General features: G+C 44.3%; 1 protein-coding gene across 2 annotated transcripts in view; it reads left to right on the top strand.

The window, feature by feature from the left end:
- The first annotated feature begins 7,615 nt into the window (after window positions 1-7,615).
- Sf3b1 (splicing factor 3b subunit 1) overlaps window positions 7,616-21,175 on the top strand; it is a 47,573-nt gene continuing 34,013 nt past the window's right edge. Inside the window, exons 1-3 of one of the 2 annotated variants that reach the window (XM_048456086.3) lie at window positions 7,616-7,773; window positions 19,478-19,644; window positions 20,965-21,069. In XM_048456086.3, the coding sequence (XP_048312043.2) occupies window positions 7,746-7,773; window positions 19,478-19,644; window positions 20,965-21,069 (300 nt within the window). In that variant the 5' untranslated portion in view covers window positions 7,616-7,745. The remainder of the gene's footprint in view (window positions 7,774-19,477; window positions 19,645-20,964; window positions 21,070-21,175) is intronic. The other variant, XM_048456084.3, reaches the window with a different exon arrangement.

Here is a 21,175-nt window from a genome sequence, read left to right as displayed (position 1 = left end):
TTTTTACCTGTGGATTATCAATAAAATGACCCCCAGGTGTTCTGTCTAATTTGGTAATAATACTGTTCGCTTATATAGAGTTTTGATAAATAAAATTAAATGCTAGGATATGTTTCACAACCAGGGTCTGTGAGTCTCACCTCAAAAGCTACACAGATTGTAGCTCAAGTTAATGAGTAACAATTGAGTCCCATTAGCCCAGCTAGCTTAAATTCTTTTGATCTTAATGTTGGGAGATGTACTCACAGGTTTCAGAGTGCATCATAGCTGAAACAAGGCTTTGAAAATAGCAAAGTTGGGCTAAGATGCTTTTGTTAAATAACTTTGAGATGAAAAACCCAAGAAGACAATCTAAAGTTTTAGATAAGGTCAGGGAACAAGAACAAAGCAGCCCAGTTACTACTGGCTGATGTACTCTCCTTGCTAGGTTTGGTTGATGACCAAAGGTGATGGTTGGTTCCTTATACCCATTTCTGCCCTCAATTTCCTGTCGGGATCTGATGCTCCAACAAGAAAATATGGGCCTACAATCTCTTGATAGAAAAAACTATTAATAAATGGATATGTACCCTAAAGATTTAAAGTAGAGCTGACTGATTCTTTTTCATATATAAACATTTAGGTTTGTGATTCCTTTAAGATTACATTTCAAGGGGGCTGGAGAGATGGCTCAGAGGGTAAGAGCACTGGCTGCTCTTCCAGAGGTCCTGAGTTCAATTCCCAGCACCCACATGGTGGCTCACAAACCACCTGTAATGAGACCTGTTGCCTTTCTTGCCAACAGTACATTGGATGCTTAATAAATAAATAAATAAATAAATAAGTCTTTAAAAAAAAGATTACATTTCAAGATAAGTAATAAAGTAATTCGTTCTTTCTTTGTAACTGCAAAATGCAGCCTGCCAGTAAAAGACCTGACAAAAACACCTTGCTTGCCACATGGTTGATCTGTAACACATTCACTCAGGTGGTGTCCCCTGTGCCAGATATGATACCCAGAGCAGATTAATATGACCTCGAATACGTGGTATTAAGCTGTCCTGTGAAGAGTCCTTCTGTGTTTTTGATTTTTTTTTGTTTGTTTGTTTGCTTTGAGACAGGATTTCACATGATCCAGGCTGGTCTCAGACTTAATATATAAGCAAGGTTGCCTTCTGCTTCCCAGGTGCCACTAAGGCCTGGCTAAGAGTTCATTCCCATTTTCAATAGTGAGGACTTAAGTCTACTGTGCACGTTCTCTTGAGCTGAAAAACAGTATACATGTTATTATTGTATTTCCTTTTCTCATTTTTTTCAGATATAATATCATGTAGCTTGACTTTTAAGATTTTCAAATTTTTAAAATTTTATTTGTATTGGTGTTTTGTCTGCATGTATATCTGTGTACCACGCCCATGCCCAGTGCCTACGGAGGCCAGAAGAGGGTTCCTGTACTTGGGTATCAAGACAGTTGTGAGCCACCATGGAGGTGCTGGTGTAACATGAGGGCCAGCTTGTTGGGGTTTCTATCCTGCCTGGTACCCCACAACCAGCAAGTTCCAAAGAAAATCAATCACACAGAGATCTCTATAAGTTATAAAGCTGATTGGCCCATTAGCTCAGGCTACTTATTAGTTCTTATGACTTATCTTAACCCATTATTCTGTTCTATGTTAGCCATATGGCTTGGTACCTTTTTCAGCTGTCAGCTTACATGTTGCCTCTTCAGTGGTCAGTGCAGGAATGGCGGAGGGAGCGTTCTCCTCCCTAGCCTTTTACTATTCTCATTGCCCTGCCTCTATTTCCTGTCTGGTTGATCCGCCTATACTTCCTGCCTGGCCAATCAGCATTTTATTAAAATACATGATTGACAGAATACAGACAACTCCCACACCATTTCCCTCTTTTTTTTTTTAAACAAAGGAAAATATCCATAGTCCATTTTGGGGGAATGTGGGCGTAGTATTTCAGGCTACTTTCTGCTGGTTGGGGCCGCTGATGATCTTATGGGGACCTAAAGAAAACTTAGAGTTATAATCAAGTCATGATTGGAGTATCCTGTGAGTCTCGATCATCTCAGGCGACAGCCTTGAATCTGTTCTGGATGTAGAATTTAGACATCTGGGCCATCTGTTCCTGTCAGAGATTTTTTAGGTGGCCTTCCTTGATCATACTGGATTTTTTTTTAACTCAGAATGAATCCACAACCTCTCATTTTCTGTGGAAACTAAAGCAAAATCTCTTCTCCAAAGTAACAAACCTTTTGACTTCAGTTTTGAAGCCAAGGTATTTTCAAAATACCTATCTTGGGTTAGTTCAGCAGCATTTATAAACAACAGTCTTTTAGCAGCTGTTGCTCCTTCCTCAGCATTCAAACAATTTAAACAGAGCATAATAGCATATAGTATCAAGATTTTTTGTTTATTTTTTATCTTTATGAAGCTTTATTTCAACCTCTATTTCTTTTATTTTTACTTTTACTTTTTGAGACAGGTTCTCTGTATATCTTTGTTCTGGAATAACTCTGTAGACCAGGCTGTCCTTGAACTCACAGAGATCCCTCTGTCTCTGCCTCCCCAGTGTTGGGCTCAAAGGTGCATGTTACCACACCTTGAATTTAGAGATCCTTTGGTCTCTGCCTCCCAGGCACTGGGTTTAAAGGTGTGTGCTATCACACCTTGAAGTCACAGAGGTCAATGTACCTCTGCCCCTTGAAGTCACAGAGGTCAACATGCCTCTGCCTCCCAGGCATTAGGATTAAAAGTGTGTACCACCACAGCCAACTACTTTCTTTTTTTTCTTTTAACTTTAAGAACTTTAACTTTTAGCCTGCATATACACACTGTAAACCATTTAGAGGTTTTTTTCAACTTTGAATCTTTTTTTTTACTATATATCTCTCTTTTTTTGACCACATGAGTTTTTAAGGAGAGGACTAAAACTGTGGCTTTTACGGCTGGAATGAATCCATTTTTTTGTTTTTCAGCCTCATGGCTGAGATATCAGCCAGAGCTGTAGTTTACTGCCACAACTCTATGGCATTTCAAGGTCCTTGCTAGCAAGCAAGCTGTAGTATTCTGCTCACAGACCACACTTAGTCGGACTGCCTACCTAAAAGAGTCAGAGTTTGCCCTGGCAGGACAGCCCAGAAAGTCGGCATTTTAAAACAGCGCAGCATTTTTCCTGCTACGGCTGAAAGCTGAAAAGTAGCCAAGTGCTCTTAACTACTGAGCCATCTCTCCATGTAGGAAGAAGGCCTCTAGTTAGTTCCCAGCCGCTTAGTCCCAAAATAATCACACAGAAACTGTATTAATTAAATCACTGGGGCTGGAGAGATGGCTCAATGGTTAAGAGCACTGATTGCTCTTCTGGAGGTCCTGAGTTCAATTCCCAGCAACCACATGGTGGCTCACAGCCATCTGTAATGAGATCTTGTGCCCTCTTCTGGCCTGCAGGCAGACACACAGACAGAATATTGTATACATAATAAATAAATAAATATTTAAAAAAAAATCACTGCTTGGCCCATTACCTCTAGCTTCTTATTGACTAACTCTTACATATTAATTTAACTCATTTCTATTAATCTGTATATTGCCACGTGGCTGTGGCTTACTGGGTAAAGTTTCCAGTGTCTGCCTCCAGCGGCAGCTCCATCACTTCTCTCTGATTCCACCTTCTCTCTCCCAGCATTCAGTTTAGTTTTCTCCACCTACCTAAGTTCTGCCCTGCTGCAGGTCCAAAGCAGTTTCTTTATTCATTAATGGTAATCACAGCACACAGAGGGGACTTCCACATCATCTCCAGCCTCTTTTTTAAATTTTATGTGAATAGGTATTATCCCGCATGTATGTCTCTGCACCACATGTATGTGCCTGGTTTCTTCATAGGAACTGACTTACAGTTGGTTGTGAGCTGCCGTGTGGGTGCTGGGGAATGGAACCCAGATCCCCCAGGAAAGCAGCCAGGGATCTGAGTCACTGGGTCATGAAACAGTTTATTCTGGTTTACGTTTCCAGAGACCTAAGAGTTCATCATGGCCACCACCTAAACATAAATTGTGACCTAGGAGTGGTGGCGTTGTCCCTAATCCCAGCACTCCAGAGGCAGAGGCAGATGGAACTCTGTGTTGGAGGCCAATTCCATTTTCAGTGAACTCACAGTTAACAGTTACAGAGAACTTTACACTCTCTCCTAAACTGGGGGTGGTGGTGGTTCCTCTTATTTCAGAGAGCTGTTAACTACCGTCCCCCCAAAGCTACTCCCCTGCCTCTGTACTCATTATTTGAGGCTCTTTTCCTAACCCATAGACTGGGGCGGGGGTTATGCTAGTATGAATCACTGAAGTCCCAGCCTATAGGACAAGGGGCAGGGATTTCTCTTTCCACCAGGAACTTTGAACACTCCCCTCCCCGGTTTTGCTGGGTGTGGTGGCACATGCCTTACATTCCATGACTAGGGAGGCAGAGGATGGCAGACTTCTGTGAATTAAGGGCCACCTTGGGACTCTTGGGACTCGTAGAGTTCCAGGAAAACCTCGGCTTCAAAGAGAGATCCAGGACAAAAAAAAAAAAAAAAAAAAAAACAACCCAAATAAATAAAAACAAAACAAAACAACAAACCCAAAACCACAAAAAACAACCACCCCCAAACAAAAAACAACCCACTGTCTTGCACCAAATCAGCATGCCAGCCAGGTTTGCTTTTTCTGTATGCTTACATCCCCTTTCTGCAGAATGAGTATGTAGTTGGCCCAGTGGTCAACTCGCTAGTCTAACAGAGAACCGGGGTTCAGTTCCCAGCACCCATATGGCAGTTCCCAAGCATTCCTAAGTTCAGTTCCAGGGGAGCTGAAGTCCTCTTCTGATCTCAGCATGATGCACATATATTCAGATGCGAAACATCCACACACATAGAATAAAATAAAAATAAAAATCTAAAAAAAAATTTTGGTTTTTTTTTTTTTTTTTTCAAGACTGGGTTTCTCTATAGCTTTGGAGTCTGTCCTAGAACTAGCTCTTGTAGACCAGGCTGGCCTAAAACTCAGAGAGATCCACCTGCCTCTGCCTCCTGAGTGGTGGGATTAAAGGCGTGTGCCTGGCATAAATGCACAAATGTTTAACACCAGGCATGGTAGCACATGCCTTTAATCCCGGCACTAGGGAGGTAGAGACAGGCTGATTTCTATGAGTTTAAGGTTAGCCTGGTCTATGTAATGAGTTCCAGTGAGGGAAGAAGAAATAGTAATTTTTTTCTTTTGATTTTTCGAGACAGGGCTTCTCTGTATAGTCCCGACTGTCCTGAAACTTGCTCTGTATACCAGGTTGGCCTCAAACTCACAGAGATCTATCTGCCTCTGCCTCCTGAGTGCTGGGATTAAAGGCGTGCGCCACCAGTGCCTGGCTGAAATAGTTAATTCTTAATGGGTAGATAGGTAAGGAGAGAGGCCCTGGATGGGACACAACAGCTTAAGCTCTGAGGGCCTCTACTTAAGAGTAGAGACCCATTCTCTTGTCACAAAGAAGCTCCCTCCTTACCCTGGGCCGTCACTGGGCTACCTTTCTCTGGAATTCCGGGGGATGGAAGGGGGCATGGATAACCCAGGAGTGGGCTTGGCTGAGTACCCCTCTGTCAGAAGGCTGATGCTCTCCCACCCTTGTGGGCCTGAGGACTTCGTTTGCATGGGAACTTTCTTTCTTTTTTTTTTTAAAAAGATTTATTTATTATGTATACAACATTCCTTCCATGTATGCTTGCATGTCAGAAGAGGGCACCAGATCTCATTATAGATGGCTGTGAGCCACCATGTGGTTTCTGGGAATTGAACTTAGGACCTTAGGAAGAGCAGCCAGTGCTCTTAACCTCTGAGCCATCTCTCAAGCCACCTCCATGGGAACTTTCAAAGGTTCCCCCAACCTGTGTTTCAGGCAAGCCCTTGCTGCCATTAAAAATGACCCTACCAGCTAAATTCATCTTACCCAGTCGAATTCAAGAAGGAGAAACAACCAGATTGGTGTAGCTCACGCCTTTCATCCCAGCACTCAGGAGGCAGAGGCGGGCAGATGCTGAGTTTGAGGCCAGCCTGGTATACAGAGAGAGTCCCTGGACAATCAGGACGACACAGCCAGACCCTGTCTTGGAAACAAACATAAACAAACAGAGCCACACTTTGCTCCAAACACTATTAAAAAGCATATAAACTCAGACTCCTCAGGCGGCAGATGGTGCGTTCCTCCATCCATCCTTCCTTGTGTTCTATAGGGAACTCCGGTTTGCGGGTTACTGTGCTTATAGACCATGCTTTTATACTGTCTTTGCTGCAAATGTCTCCATCCTGCAATTCTTTCACGTTTTAAAATTTTATGTGTATGAGTGTCTTTCCAGCATGTATATATGTGTACCATGTGTATACCCATTGCCCACGGAAACCAGAGAGGGCATTAGCTCCCTTTTGACTGGAAACTGAACCCGGGTCCTCTCGCTAAAGCAGTCAGTGCTCTTAACTGCTTTAAAAAGCATAAATGCTTTGCCTGTATTTCTGTATGCTCACCGCATTCTTGCAGTGCCCACAGAAGCCAGATAAGGGCATCAGACACCCTGGAACTGGATTTAAGAGGCCATGTGGGTGCTGGGAATTTGGGATTCTCTGGAAGAGCAAATAGTCTTTAACCTTTGGGTGATCTCTCTAACCTCTCCTAGGTTTCTCCTGGTGTCCCATCTGTCCTTTCTGTTTTCCACTGTCTGCAATATGCAAGTTTTTTTTTTTTCTTCCTCCCTCCAGACAGGGTCTCTCAGTGTAGCCTTGGCAGTCCTGGAACTCGCTTTGGCCTCAAATCTAGAGTTCTGCCGGTCTCTGTCTACCGAGTGCTGGGATTTAATAATGGTGTGCACCAGCCAGCCACTACACCTGGCTAATTTACTGTGTTTGTGTTCATGCTTGGGCCAAGATTTACAGCAATCTGACCTGATCTCCCCGGACATTCAACTTTCCAGAATCAAGTGGAAATTGGCTTTTGTAGGTTTATTTATACTTATTTATCTTTTTAAAAAATATTTATTTATTTATCATGTATACAATATTCTGTAGGCCAGAAGAAGGCACCTCATTACAGATGGTTGTAAGCCACCATGTGGTTGCCGGGAATTTAACTCAGGACCTTTGGAAGAGCAGGAATGCTCTTAACCACTGAGCCATCTCTCCATCCCCCCCCCCTTATTTATCTTTTTAAGGGAGGTTTCTGGGAGCCCAGGCTGCCTTTGTACTGGTTTCACAGCAGAGGCTGACCTTGAACTCTGGATCTCCCTGTCTCACTGCTGGTCCCAGCATTTGTGAACTGCCTGAGTAGAATCCAGTCATTTTCTCTTTCTTTCTTTTTTTGGATTTTTCCAGACAGGCTTTCTCTCTGTAGCCCTGGCTTTCTCGGAACTCGCGTTTACAGAACAGTCTGGCCTTGAACTCACGGAGGTCCAAAGCCGGCTGTTCCAGGCTGGAGTAGCCCTGTGGGGGCGGAGCAGTTCCGGGTATTCGCTCGCCCTTTAAGGAAGCCTCCGGGGGCGGGCCCTGGTCCCGCCCACTCCCGCCCGGCCCCGCCCACTCCCGCCATGCATCTCGTCGTTCCATCTAGGTGGCAGTCGGCTTTCGTGCCAGAGTGCGGCGCGAGTTCCGGAGCGCGCACGTCGGGCGCGCTGCTCCTCCGTCGGTGGGCGGCGGCGAGCGGAAGTGCCTGGGAGCGCCAGTTCCGTCTGTGAGTGTTCGAGTGGACAAGATGGCGAAGATCGCCAAGACTCACGAAGGTAAGCGGCGGCTGCCTACCCACGCGCGGCGTCGGCTCGCCAACCCCTCCGCGCATGGCCCTAGCCCTAGCGTCCTCTCGGCGGCTTCGCCTTTGGCCTCTCCGGTCCGGACCGGGTCCCGCACAGTGGGGCCCTTGCTCGGCTCCTCGGCGCAGGCCGCAGCCCGCGTAATGGCGTCCTCTGCCTCCCCGGGACCGGCGCTTTGTTCCGCCCTGTCTCCCGCCCCGACCCGATGGCCTCCCTCGGGGACTCGCCCTGGAGGACTGCGGGGGAGGCAGGCGGTGGGAGGGAGTCTCTCTCGCCTCCCCGGTCGCTGTCGTTGGCCGTCGGCAGCCGGGAAGCCGAGATCGGCGGCCGCTGTCGGGCCGCTCTTAACGGAGCCGGCTCCCACGCAGGCCTGTTAGTCCAGAGCTCGGCGTTCCGGGCGTCTCCGGTTGTGTGGTTCTTGCCCGAAACGATTCGGGCGTAAAACCCGGTAGCTTCCCCCTGGAGTCACTTTCAGGGTAGCGTTTTTGCTTCGAGGGCTGATTGGCGGAGGAAACAGACGGAAGAAAGAGAGGGCAGGTTTTAGCAGTTGCCGAAGCTTGCAGAATAGTTGATCATTTTATGGCACACAGAGGAAACACGACTAGGAGCGTCCTGGAACTAGTCCGAATTCCATAAGAAAGTCAGCGGGGAAGACAGGAAGGAATTGAAGTGTGCGAAGCTGAAACCGTATTTCTTGGTTCCGGCTTACCAACCAAAATTTGCGCTGACAACATGGCTTCTCGGAGCCGCTAAACACAGCCTTTCTAAGTGTGTGGTCCGGTGTTGGGAAACAACTAAGGAGGTCGGAAACTTGACGGCGTGATAGGGAGACAGATGTGGGGCTCTTAATTCTCTTAGAGAATCAAAGGCGAACGTACAGAGAAGTAAGGCCAGTACTTTCTGAGAAGCTTGGTAACGGAGCCATTAATTTATGCTTTAGTTACTTTGAGAGGCGGTGTCAAGGCGCTGATGTAAAAGGATCCATCAGTTTTAAATTAGGGGAGGACGTCTGAGCCCGAGGGAACATCTTGTCTCGAGGCAGGGAGTGAGTCGTGCAGGCTGTGAATGAATCGCTGCCGTGGTAGGAAGAGGCGGTGTGAGGAGAAATTCGGGTATGAATCCAGAGTGAGGAGGACCAAAAGGTGATAAGTTGGGTCATTGGAGGAACTGAAAGTACCAACACTTTAAAGCCAGAAATGTTCCGGCCTTACTCTTCTGTCTTTAAACCTGAAAGTACAAAAACGCCTTTTTGTTTTCGTTTTCTTTTTTGAGATGGTCTCACCATGTACCCTTGGTTGCCCTGAAACTTACCACATAGACAAGTCTGGCCTCGAGAGATCCATCAGCCTGCCTCTGCTTCCCTAGTCCTGGGTTAAAAGGCCCGTGTGCTACAATGCCGGCCTAGCCCGACACTTGAAAGCCAGAAATGTTTTTGGTCTTATTCTTCTTTCCCCCTCAGACATTGTTTGCAAAATAATTAGAAAATTAAAAATGGTTCTGTTTTTGTTCTGTCAGAGGCAGTTATTTTGTTTTTTTCATTCTGGGAACCAATGCGTTCATTGGGCTTACAGAGCGTGGGGTGAGGGGGAGCCGTTTACTGACAAGGAGCATGGTTGACCCCAAAGCAGCCAGCCCCACTGGAAAGTTTCCACAGCCCACGGTGGCTTCCCCTTGGCTGCACAGAGGGAGTCCCACCCCTAATATGTCATTTGTGTGTGGGCATTTGTAGCTTTGGTGGCTGACCAAAGCTTGATCTTTTGTGTTGCATACCCGTTGTTGTTTGACTTTGTAGATCAGCTAAACTTGTTGGTTGATTGTAGTTCATTAGCAAATTGGCTATTTCATTTGGGATTATTTTATCGCTAAATTAAGTAGATGCTATAAAAATGTACAAGTGCCGTTTGAACTGCAGGGTGGTGTACCCCACTGTTGGGTGCTAATCAGAGGTGATTCAGGGTTTCTCTCTGCCTCCGAAGGGCTGGAATTAAAGGTGAGCTCACCACTGCCCGGCTGAGACAGGCTTTATCTATGTAGCCTTGACTAACCCTGTTCTGTAGGCCAGCCTGGCTTCGAACTCAGAGAGATCTTCCTGCTTCTGCCTCCAGAGTCTGGGATTGAAGTTGTGTAAACTATAGATCAGGCTAGCCTTGAACTTTGTTTTGTGTTTTTTTTTCTTTTTTTCTTTCTTTCTTTTTTTAAAGACAGAATCACTTCTTTCTCTGTAGTTCTGGAATCCAAGAACTCTCTGGTAGACGAGGCTGGTTTCCAGGAGATTGACTCTGCTTCCCAAGCACTGGGATCAAAGGTGTGCACCACCATGCCTGGCTAAAATAGTTTTTTTGAATTTTTTTTACGTTTATATTTGCTTTGCAGAGTTCAGAGGATAACTTGAAAGTCTGTTCCCTCTTCCCATGATGTAGGTTCTGGGAGTTGAACTACTGTCAGGTGTGGCAGGAGCACATTCACCCTTAATCAGAATAATGTCTAAAATCTCTCTTCTCTAATACACAGGGATTATTTATCCCTCGATAGCTCTAGGGTCTGCTCCATAATAGGGAGTCAAGTGTTAGATCAACAGTTATTTGATACGTTGGATTTATTTTATTACTTTTGGGGAAAAAAGTCTCTGGTAGTCGAGGCTGGCCTTAACTCCTGATTTTCTGCCTTTTTAAGTGCTGGGATTGTAGGCTTGTGAATCCACACATAAACAGGATCATATTTATTCTTTATTTTAATGTTGTATTATTATTCATTGTGTGTTTATGTATTCTTGCCTCTGTAACCATGTGAAGTCAGGACTGTGTCTTGGGATGGACAGGTCATCAGGCTTGCTTCATGTGCCTTTAGATTCTGAGCCGTCTCTCAGGACTTCTCCTTTGTTTTGAAATGAAATTATTGTGTACCCCTAAGCTGGCTGGCTACTTGCTTTGAGTCTTTGGTTTTTTTTTTTTTGGTTTGTTTTTGTTTTTGTTTTTTTTTTTCCAAAACAGGATTTCTTTGTGTAACCCTGACTGTCCTGGAACTCTGGCCTCCGTCTCAGGGATCCGCCTTCCTCTGTGTTCCTAGCGCTGGCATTAATAAAGACATGGCTTGGCCTCATTTTGTGTCTTAAACTGGTCTCAAACTTGGAGGAATTCTTTGGCTCCTGAATGATAGGATTTTGGCCTGTACCACTATGTCTTTGAGATATCTCCCTCGCTCTTCTCTCTCTTTAAACTAGGGATTGATCCTCAGGATTCTGTAACTTCTGAAACAGAAGTGTTTGCCATTGTCCTATACCCCTCACTCTGAAAAGGAGCATTTTAAAACTCAGTTTTAATACATCTCTTTGGTCAGATAGGTAGGAAATGGCTTATTGCTTTGAGAACCTTCTTCATTAAGAGGAAAAGTTGGTTTAATATCAGATTTGGAAGGCTTGCAGCGCTGCAAGTTTTTGGTTTTGGTTTCCCAGTGAGTATAAAGTGCCACCTTCCTTCCCCCATGTAACAGTTACTGTGTGTGTGTTTGCATGTGTGTGTATATGCATCCATGCATGTATGTATGTTATATATGTGTGCTTAGGTACCCCCACCTGTGCACACAAGTGTATGCTCGCTCATGGAGGTCAAAGGAGGCAGATGGGTTTATTCCCGTGAGGCAGAGTATCTTACTGAGCCTGGAGCTGTGCTGTTGACGGCAAGCCCTAGCATCCCCCTTCCTTCTGCTTTGGAGTTACAGAGGTGCATGACTATTCTAGTCTTTTTAACACGGCTTTTGGGGATTTGAATTTAGATTCTCTGCAAGCATTCTTATTGGTTGAGCCATCTTTCCATCTCACAGATGATTTTTGTGTTTTAGCAAAGTCTTTGGATAATTTCATTGTATAGGCAGTCGTTCTTAGGTTATTGGGGTAATTGAGGATGGGACTTAAATTTGAATGTACTGGAATAATTTATTTCTCAATAATAATGGTTTCTGTATTCTTAAGCATTTGTTGTGTCTTGTTTATTTTGTTTTTGGTTTTTCGAGACAAGTTTCTATGTGTAGTCCTGGCTGTCCTGGAACTTGCTTTGTGGACCCAGCTGGCCTTAAATCTTCCTGAGATATGTTTGTCTCTGCTTCCCAGTGCTGGGATTAAAGGCATGCACCACCACCTATTTTATTTTTTTATATTTTGGTTTTTTTTTTTTTTTGAGACTAGTTTATTCTATGTGTACCTTTGGAGCCTGGCCTGGAAGTAGCTCGTGTAGATCAGACTGGGTTTGAGAAGAGTAATCTGCCTACCTCTATGTCCCGACTTTGGGGATTAAAGGCGTGAGCCACTGCCCAGTGGTCTTGTTTATTTTTAAAGTAATGGCTACCACTTGAATCTTGGAAGGTAAATTACTGTTTTTGTATAGAAATAGGTTATGATTATGTTTTCTTTCTGTGGAAGTGTTCTTTTTTTGTTGTGTTTTGTTTTGTTTTGGCCTTTTTTTCTGTTTTGTTTGAAGGGTCTCTCTCATTGTCCAGGTTGTCTTCAGTCAAACCTGCCATGTAGCTGAGTTTGTCCTTGGATTTCTGATCCTCCTGCCTCTGTCTCAGAAGTGCTGCCATCTCAGCTACTACCGTCAGGCCTCACTTGCTTGGTTCTCTTCTCAGTCTATTGATTCCTAGTATTGAACCAGACTGAAGATTTTTCTTGTTTCTTTTTTTTTTTTGGTCACCCCCCCCCAAACATTTCTGTCTCTTTGAGATATGAGGAATGTTGCCCAAGGTGACCTTTAATTTTCTTTTTCTTTCTGTGTTTTTCTTTTTGTCACATGGTTTCACTTTTGTGGCCTTGGCTGATCTGGAATTCATTATGAAGACCAGGTTTGTCTTGAACTGATAGAGGTTCACCTGCCTGTCTCCTGAGTGCTGGGACTTCGTGTGCTATCGTTACAAATGGCTGACCTTGAATTTTTGGTCTTCCCTAATGGGATTATAGGATGAACAACAATGCCTGGTTTATGTAGTGCTGTAGAGGAAATCTAGGATTTCATGTATGCTAGGCAGCTCAACAATAGCCCATACTGCTTTTCAAACATTTCTGCTAGAATCATCTCTCTTTAACCAAGTTGATTTTTTTTAAAGATGCATTTTATTCTTTATGTGCTTGTGTTATGTTTTTCTGTGTGTATGCATACGTGTGTTCGGTGGCCGTAAAGTCAAAGAATTGTGTCCAGTTCCGTAAAATTGACATGGGTGCTAGGAACTGGGCTCTGAGATTCTTAACTGCTGAGCCAGCTCATGTCCCCAAACTGATTATTTTCTTAATGTGCCTTCTGTTTTCCATGATTGAAAGGTAAGAACTAGACTTAGTCACACCAACTATGATCTTTTAGGCATTTTTGCATTAAATTCTGTATACTTATGAGTGAGCACAGTCTTACTGTCTAGCAGTTGTGAGATACGGCTGTCTCTAATTTTTTATGCAGTTATTGTTAATGTATGTGAGTGCAGTGCCTTTGGAGGCCAGACGGGGCATCATATCCCTTAGCTAGAGAAGAGGCATTGCCATTCCTGCCGTGAATGCTGGGAATGTCTGTCTGTCTGCTGCAGGAGCAGTACCTACTCCTAACTGCTGAACCTTCTGTGTAGCGCCTGTCGATAATTGCTTGAGTTAGAGTATCACAAAGCTGAGAAAGATTTCCCGTTTGTTTTGTCTGAGTAAATGGCTGAAAAAGAGATACTTCGATGTAATGTTTTCTTTGGTTGCTAGTCAAAATAAAAAGTTACACTAGTGTAATGATTTTGAATTTGTTTTTCTGTAGAATTATTTTGGAATTGATTAAGTAGTCTTCTGGTATTCAGTAAAAAATACATACACTATCTTTAAATTTTTTTTATTAGCCACTCGTAATGGTGTACACCTTTAATCCTATCACATGGGAGGCAGGCAGGTGGACCTCTGAATTTGAGACCACCTCAAATTTGAGACCAGCTTGGTCTCCATAGTGAGTTTCAGGACAGCCAGGGCAATATCGTAAAACCCTGACTAACCTGCCTCCACCATACCAATTTTTTTTCCTGTGCATGAATGTGCACGCATGTATGTCTTTGCACCACTTGTGTGCCTAGTGCCTGAGGAGGCCTGAAGAGGGTTTCAGATTCCCTGGTGCTGGAGTTACAAGTGGTTGTGAGCTGCCATGTGGGTGTTAGTAACCATAGAATGGAAGAACAGCCAGTGCTCTTAACTGCTGAGCCATCTCTCCAGGTAAATTTCTTTTCTTTTTTTTTTCTTTTATTGATTTTTATTGAGCTCTTCATTTTTCTCTGCTCCCCTCTCTGCCTCTTCCCTCCCTCTTCAATCTTCCCCCAAGGTCCCCATGCTCCCAGTTTACTCAAGAGATCTTGTCTTTTTCTACTTTCTACTTCCCATATAGATTATATCTATGTAAGTCTTTCTTAACGTCCTCATTGTTGTCTAAGTTCTCTGGGATTGTGGTTTGTAGGCTGGCTTTCTTTGCTTTATGTTTAAAAACCACCTATGAGTGAGTACATGTGATAATTGTCTTTCTGGGTCTGGGTTACCTTACTCAAAATAATGTTTTCTGGCTCCATCCATTTTCCTGCAGAATTCAAGATGTCATTTTTTTCTGCTGTGTAGTACTCCATTGTGTAAATGTACCACCTTTTCCTTATCCATTCTTCAGTCAAGGGGTATTTAGGTTGTTTCCAGGTTCTGGCTATGACAAGCTGCTATGAACATAGCACATGTCCTTGTGGCATGATTGAGCATCCTTTGGATATATACCCAAAAGTGGTATTACTGGGTCTTCAGGAAGGTTGTTTCCTAATTTTCTGAGAAATCGCTACACTGACATCCAAAGGGGCTGTACCAGCTTGCATTCCCACCAGCAATGCAGAAGTGTTCCCTTTCCCCACAATCTCTCCAGCATAAGCTGTCCTCAGTGTTATTTGGTCTTGGCCATTCTTACAGGTGTAAGATGGAATCTCAGGTTGTTTTGATTTGCATTTCTCTAATGACTAAGGATGTTGAGCATTTTCTTAAGTATCTTCTTGCTATCCTGGTCTCCCTTTTTTTGGAGACACTATGTATCTCTGGTTGACCTGTAACTCACAGAAATCTTCCTGCCTCTGTCTTTTGAGTGCTGGGATTAATAAAGGCATGCAACATCCTGTCTACCAAAGTGTACACTTGATCTGTAGGGACCTTGGTTAAAGAAAATGGTGAGAGTTTGCAGAACAGAGGAGCTCTCTCTGGGGTGCCTTTTCAGAGTTGAGAGATTCCATGCCTTACCAATTGCCTCCTTCTGGAAGAAAATAGCTGTTGTAGGTCAGACCAAAAGAAGTCAGTGAACAGCTATGGTAGTGGACACCTTTAATCTCAGCACTTGGTCATCCAGAAAAAAAAAAAGCCAGTGAAATTAGCACCTGGGGGCCTGTCTTTGTAAAAATGAAGAGGAGGCATCAAGGAGGGCCTGCTGCCAGTTGGAGTCAGCAGTGTTTCAGGTGTAGGAAATAGGAAAGCTTGGAAGGGCAGCCCAGTGAGGAGCTCTAGGTGTAACGGAAGAGTTTGCTCTCCTGTCTTGCTTGAAAGTTAGATGTTCCCGTCTTTTTTTTTTTTAATTTATTTAGATTTATTTATTTTCTGTGTACAGGCGGTTGCCTATGTGTGTGTGTGTACAACTGTAGTGAGGAGCTGCAGGCAGGCCTGCTTTTCGCCTCACCCGGCTCCCGCACGGCTAGCTTAGTCCCAGAAATAACAACACACAAATTGTATTCATTTAAGCACTGCCTGGCCCATTATCTCTAGAGAGTTAGTTACTGACTAACTCTCATATCTTGATATTAACCCATTTCTAATAATCTGTGTAGCACCACGAGGTGGTGGCTTACCGGGAAAGATTCAGCATGTCTGATCTGGTGGCTGGCTCCATGGCTTCTGCCTCACAGCCCTCTTCCCAGAATTCTGTTCTGTTTACTCTGCCTACCTAATTTTCTGTCCTATCAAGGGGCCAAGGCAGTCTCTTTATTGACCAATGAAAATAACACAATAGACAGATAACCCTCCTCCATCATACAACATATGTGCAGTGTCCAGAGTTCAGAAGAAAGCATCAGATTCCCTGGAACTGGCTGTCAGCCTTCATGTGGGTGCTGGGAACTGAACCAGGGTCCTCTGCTACAGCAGCAGGTGCTCCTAACCAGTGAGCATCTCACCAGCACAGATGTTTCCCATCTCTTGTTTGTTTCTCTGGTGCTGAGGATTGAACCCAGGGCTTCATGAATGCTAGACAAACCTGAGGCATATCCACAAAGTATATTTAGAATAAATTGTCAAATATTCCGGGCAGTGGTGGCGCACACCTTTGATCCCAGCACTAAGGAGGCAGAGGCAGGTGGATCTCTGTGAGTTCTTGGCCTGTGAGTTCTGGTTTTCAAAGCAAGTTCCAGAACAGCCAGAGCAACATAGAGAAACCCTGTCTAAAAGCAATGCCAACTATGTCAGTCACCCAGATAATTCACAGACTCATTAACACTGCTCACATCAGTCTTGTAATTTCTTGGGAAGGATGTGCTTCTAATAGGTATGTCAGGAATCAAAATTCCCCTCCAAACCAAAAAACATCTTGTTGGGGTTTCAGTTGAATGCCATTTCTTTGTACTTCATTGGAGCAGATCCTGCCTTTTAGACATTTGAAAAACATCTTCACTTGTAGAAAACTATTACCATCAAGGAGAAACCAGTCAACTGGGAAAAGTGATGGTAGAGGGGCAGAGGAACTGGAAGCTAAGGATGGCGGACCGTATCTTTAATATCGTTCTCAGGAGGCTGAGGCAAGAGGATTGCCAGGAGTTTGAGGTCAGTCTGGGCAACATTGAAAGGCTTTCTCAGAAATAAAAAAGCCACACATGTTAGTCCAAGGAACTTGACCTGTAAAAAGTAAAGGGACCGGGAGAAAGTTTTCCAGTGATTGTTAGTTAATTCAGGTCCTGAGCTTAATCTTAAAGGAGGTTCTGAGTTCCTGTGTGTGAACGTCAGGACACCAGTCTTTTTACAGGTGTGATGAGGTCATCTTGACTGAGGTCCTTCTACTGATGCTGTAGAACCTTCGCAAGCTGCTCAGCTGGCCTCGGCTGCCTGTGTCCTTCCTGAGTCCTGATAGAAGTGGTGGTTGTGATTCCTTCCGAGGCTTAAATCAGAGAGAGCCACACTCATCTTTGATTCTAGCACTTAAGAGACAGAGGCAGGCCAAACTCTTGAGTTCAAGGACAGCGAAGGCTACATAGTAAGACCCTGCCTCAAAATAACCCTTTTCTTCAGAAAAACCAACCAACCAAAGCAACAAAAACCTGGTGGTTCTGCTTGAAACCCTAGTATTCGTGAGGCAAGGGAAGGAGGATTACACACAAGTTGAGGCCCACAACCTGTCTACATTGAGAATTCCAGGTCAGCCAAGAGTTACCTGTCTCAAAACGTACACACAGAAGCAAGAACCACCACCCCACTAAAGTGTTAGATGCATATTGTAAGGGAGAAAAGCCTTAAATAGTTGAGAAAAGCGTGCTCACACGCTAACCAGTTCTAGCTACCAAGAGGCCTTCTAGTAACCCTCTAGGAGTAGAAGAGTGCCAGACATAAGAAATCTAAATATTCTCTGCTCTTCTGTACTTAACTACCCTCCCTGTTTTCTTTTTCTTCTCTCTCTTCCTCTCTCTATTCTCCTCACTCCTTCCCTTAAGTTTAGGGCTCTCTACATAGCTCTGGCTATCCTGGAACTCACTATGTAGACCTGGCTGCTGGCCCCACACTCAATAGAGCGGCAGCTGCTTCTGCTCCCGCCCCCCCCCCCCCCCCCCCCCCGCCCAAGTGCTGGAATTAAAGGCATACATCACTATGCCTGGCTCAGTTTTTTGAAATAAAACCTTAAACAGTTAAAAGATATAATAGCAAAAAATAAACCAGGAAAATGTAGCTGAAATTAGGGTTATTCTGACTGTGCTTATCTACAGTTTTAAAGGACATAATTGATACAGGGGGATTTTGAGGCGTAAAGAAAAAAAAATGGAGACAGCAAACCAATTACTTTTTTAAAGATTTGTTTATGTGTATGGGTGTTTTGCCTGCATGTATGTCTCTGCAACACATGTTGTGCCTGTGTAGGCCAGAAAAGGGTGTCAGATGCTCTTAGCTGGCGTGTGGGTGCTGGACCATACTTGGTCTTCTTAACCGCTGAACCATCTCTCCAGCCCCTCGTGGAGTCACAGATGCTCCTCTGTATATCTCTGTATATACAGCCTTGACTGTCCTGGAACTTGCTCTGTAAACCAGGCTGGCCTCAAACTCAAAGAAATCTACCTGCCTCAGCCTCCTCAGTGCTGGGGTTAAAGGTGTGTCCCACCACCTCCTGACTTTCTGGCTTTTGTTACCTCGTTATTTCCTCGGGCCTGCCCCTTTCTTACCGGGGTCCAGCTCTTCTTTGGACTACATAACTTGTGTCAATGGGATAATATGATAATTTATATCTACCTTTTGATTCCTGTAACTAGTGAAGGAGCGTGTCTCTGTTCATAGACTGTAAGACCTACCCATAAACTACCCAAGCCGGTCTTAAAATTATGATGTAGAAAGATGGTCTGGAATTCCTCTCTTCTTCTGGGTTTCTGGGGTTACATATTGGGAGTTATTATACTTGTCTGTACAATGCTGGGGAGTTTGTTTTCAGTACACCCAATATAGTATTGAAAAGAAAACTAAAGAGTGCTGGTCATGCTCACTGATACATGTAGTCTTAGCATTTGGAATTTGATCCCTGGAAGTCATGTAAAAGCTAGATGTGTAAAGAGTTAGGTGCATAAAACTGTAACTTCAGTACTCTGACTGCAAGATGGAAAATAAAGAAATGCCTAGAAGGTTTTGGGCCAGCTAGTGGACTCTGCTGTACAGTTGAGAAGCCGGAGAGGCCCTGACCTAGGAGGTAGAAGGAGGTGGCTCACCAACAGGTTCATTACCTGCTGGGCTCTTTTGCTGGCCCCACTGTGCCCAGTTCAGTCCTGTTTTATACTTGATCTTAGCCAAATTCAGGGAAGTGATTGATGTGTTGATTTTATATCTCTGACTGTGCTGTGATACACGAGGCTGGACATCAGATACACAGTGCTCAGCAGGTGATGCTCCACCTATTGTCTCTGGATCAGCTCTGTAGCGGCAGGTTTAGATAACTGAGGAAAGCCCTGGTTCCTGGTCATCAACAGTTTTATTTTTTCTGGCTGGTAGAGATGGCTCACCAAGTCACTTAAACTCAAACTTAGTGACCTCAGTCTGATCCCTGGAGCTATGTAAATGTAGAAGAGAGTTGTTTCCCGAGTTTTCTGACCTCTGCACGTGCGCCACACATGCAATAAATACATATTTTAAAGTGACTACTTTTTCAGTTGGGAAGGTTCAGTGTTTCTCAGTTAATTTTGATAACGCATTCTAACAGGATAAGTTGTAGTTGATGGCATAGTAAATCAGATCTTTGAGTTTCTGTCATTTGTGGAAGGAACTAAGGAGAGGAAATAGATGTGTAGATGTACAGCTCTTTTAACCTCCTCCATGGCGAAATTACATAAACTTTTCTATCATTAAGGTTATTTTGACAAGATCTAAGGGCATGCATTATATTGAGAGCTCTTTGGAATGTGAAATTGTATTCCTTTCTTACAGATATTGAAGCCCAGATTCGAGAAATTCAAGGCAAGAAGGCAGCTCTTGATGAAACCCAAGGAGTGGGCCTTGATTCCACAGGTTATTATGACCAAGAAATTTATGGTGGAAGTGATAGCAGATTTGCTGGATATGTGACATCAATTGCTGCAACTGAACTTGAAGATGTAAGTTGTAAGAGGGAAGGTTTTTTTTTTTTGAAAGTTAAATATAGGGGATTTTTTTTTGTTGTTGTTTGAATTGCATGGTCAAAAAAAAAACTATGTAAAATTTACCCATTGAGTCTGGTTTGTGTGCTCACATGCTCAGGGAAGACCATCCTTTGGAGTGTGCAGTCTACCAGGGCCATACCTGTAACACCCTCCCCCCAAGTCATCACCTGTCAGTGGCTCCTCAGCCAGGGGCTGGAGTTGACCGCGTGCGGGCAGCCAGAGCTGCTGTGAGTTGGTGGATCCAGCAGCCGTCTTTGTACAGAAGACACTGCTTCGCTCCCATCCTCCCCGCCTGCCTCGTAAAGCTTCCTTCCCTTCTGACATGGTTCCTGAACCTTGGGAGGAACGCGTGTATAGACGTCCGTTTTGGTGGAACAAAGTAGAACATCAATCTTTTTGTGGAAATTCCACATGACTTTTCTTTTCACCGTCTCCAAACATTCAAATTTGGTAAAATAGCTATTGAGTCAGTTATTGCATAGTTGCAATTAGACAAAATTTATATACATTATCAAACTTGTTGATGATTTTTTTTTAAGACAGGATCTCACTTTATAACCTTAGATGGCTTCCAACTCACCATGTAGATGAGATGATTGGTCTCATTCATAGAGATCCACCTGCTTCTGCCTCCCAAACACTGGGATTGAATGTGTGGCCCCACCCCATTCCTGGCTCAAACTGGTTATTTTTATAAAATTCAAACCACATATTTTGTCACTGACACGTTATCCCCTTTATAGAAAGGTGTTTATGTGATTGTCCCTAAGATGAGGTTCTAGAAGCTGGTCATAGACTAGTGTTTGCAGAGGGCATTCCTACCCTCTGTGTGCATGTGCATGCCTGTGTTCTGAGACGGGGTCTGATATGTTAGTTCACGCTGCCCTTAACTCAGAATTGTCCTGCTTCTGCCTGACCCAAGTGCTAGGCTTAGGAACTAAGTGTGGCCTGAGCACTAACCACGTTCTCACCTAGGACACGTGATAACTGTGTGTCTAGAAGTCAGGGAACAAGTTACTTCACCTGGGTGTCCTGGAACTCACTTTGTAGACCAGGCTGGCCTTAAGCTCACAGGGGTCTGCCAGCGTCTGCTTGGGATTAAGGTGTGCACCGGCTCTGGTACACTTCTTGTACTAGAAAAGGAGCCGTTTATGTTTGCCATGTAGACATGCTGTGAAGTCTACACAGTAGATAACTGAGGAGGTAGCTGCCAGACTGCAAATCTGTCCTGGTAATGCTCTGTCTGACGTGTGTGGCTCTGGTGTGTGATTGCAGGATGACGATGACTACTCATCATCTACCAGTCTGCTCGGTCAGAAGAAGCCTGGGTACCATGCCCCCGTGGCACTGCTTAACGACATACCACAGTCGACAGAGCAGGTGAGTTGAAGGTTTGCTCGGCTGAGGGAGCACAGAGCGACTTGGGGGAGCCAGCAATAACTGTTTTTAGAGGTGATCCTCTCAGGAGGCGTTGACTTCTGGAAAC

This window comes from Myodes glareolus, chromosome 27 (genome assembly GCF_982192425.1).
Source record: "Myodes glareolus chromosome 27, mMyoGla1.1, whole genome shotgun sequence".
Taxonomy (NCBI): domain Eukaryota; kingdom Metazoa; phylum Chordata; class Mammalia; order Rodentia; family Cricetidae; genus Myodes; species Myodes glareolus.
The sequence above is the reverse complement of the archived record's forward strand: the minus strand, read 5'-3'. Positions and strand labels throughout refer to the sequence as shown.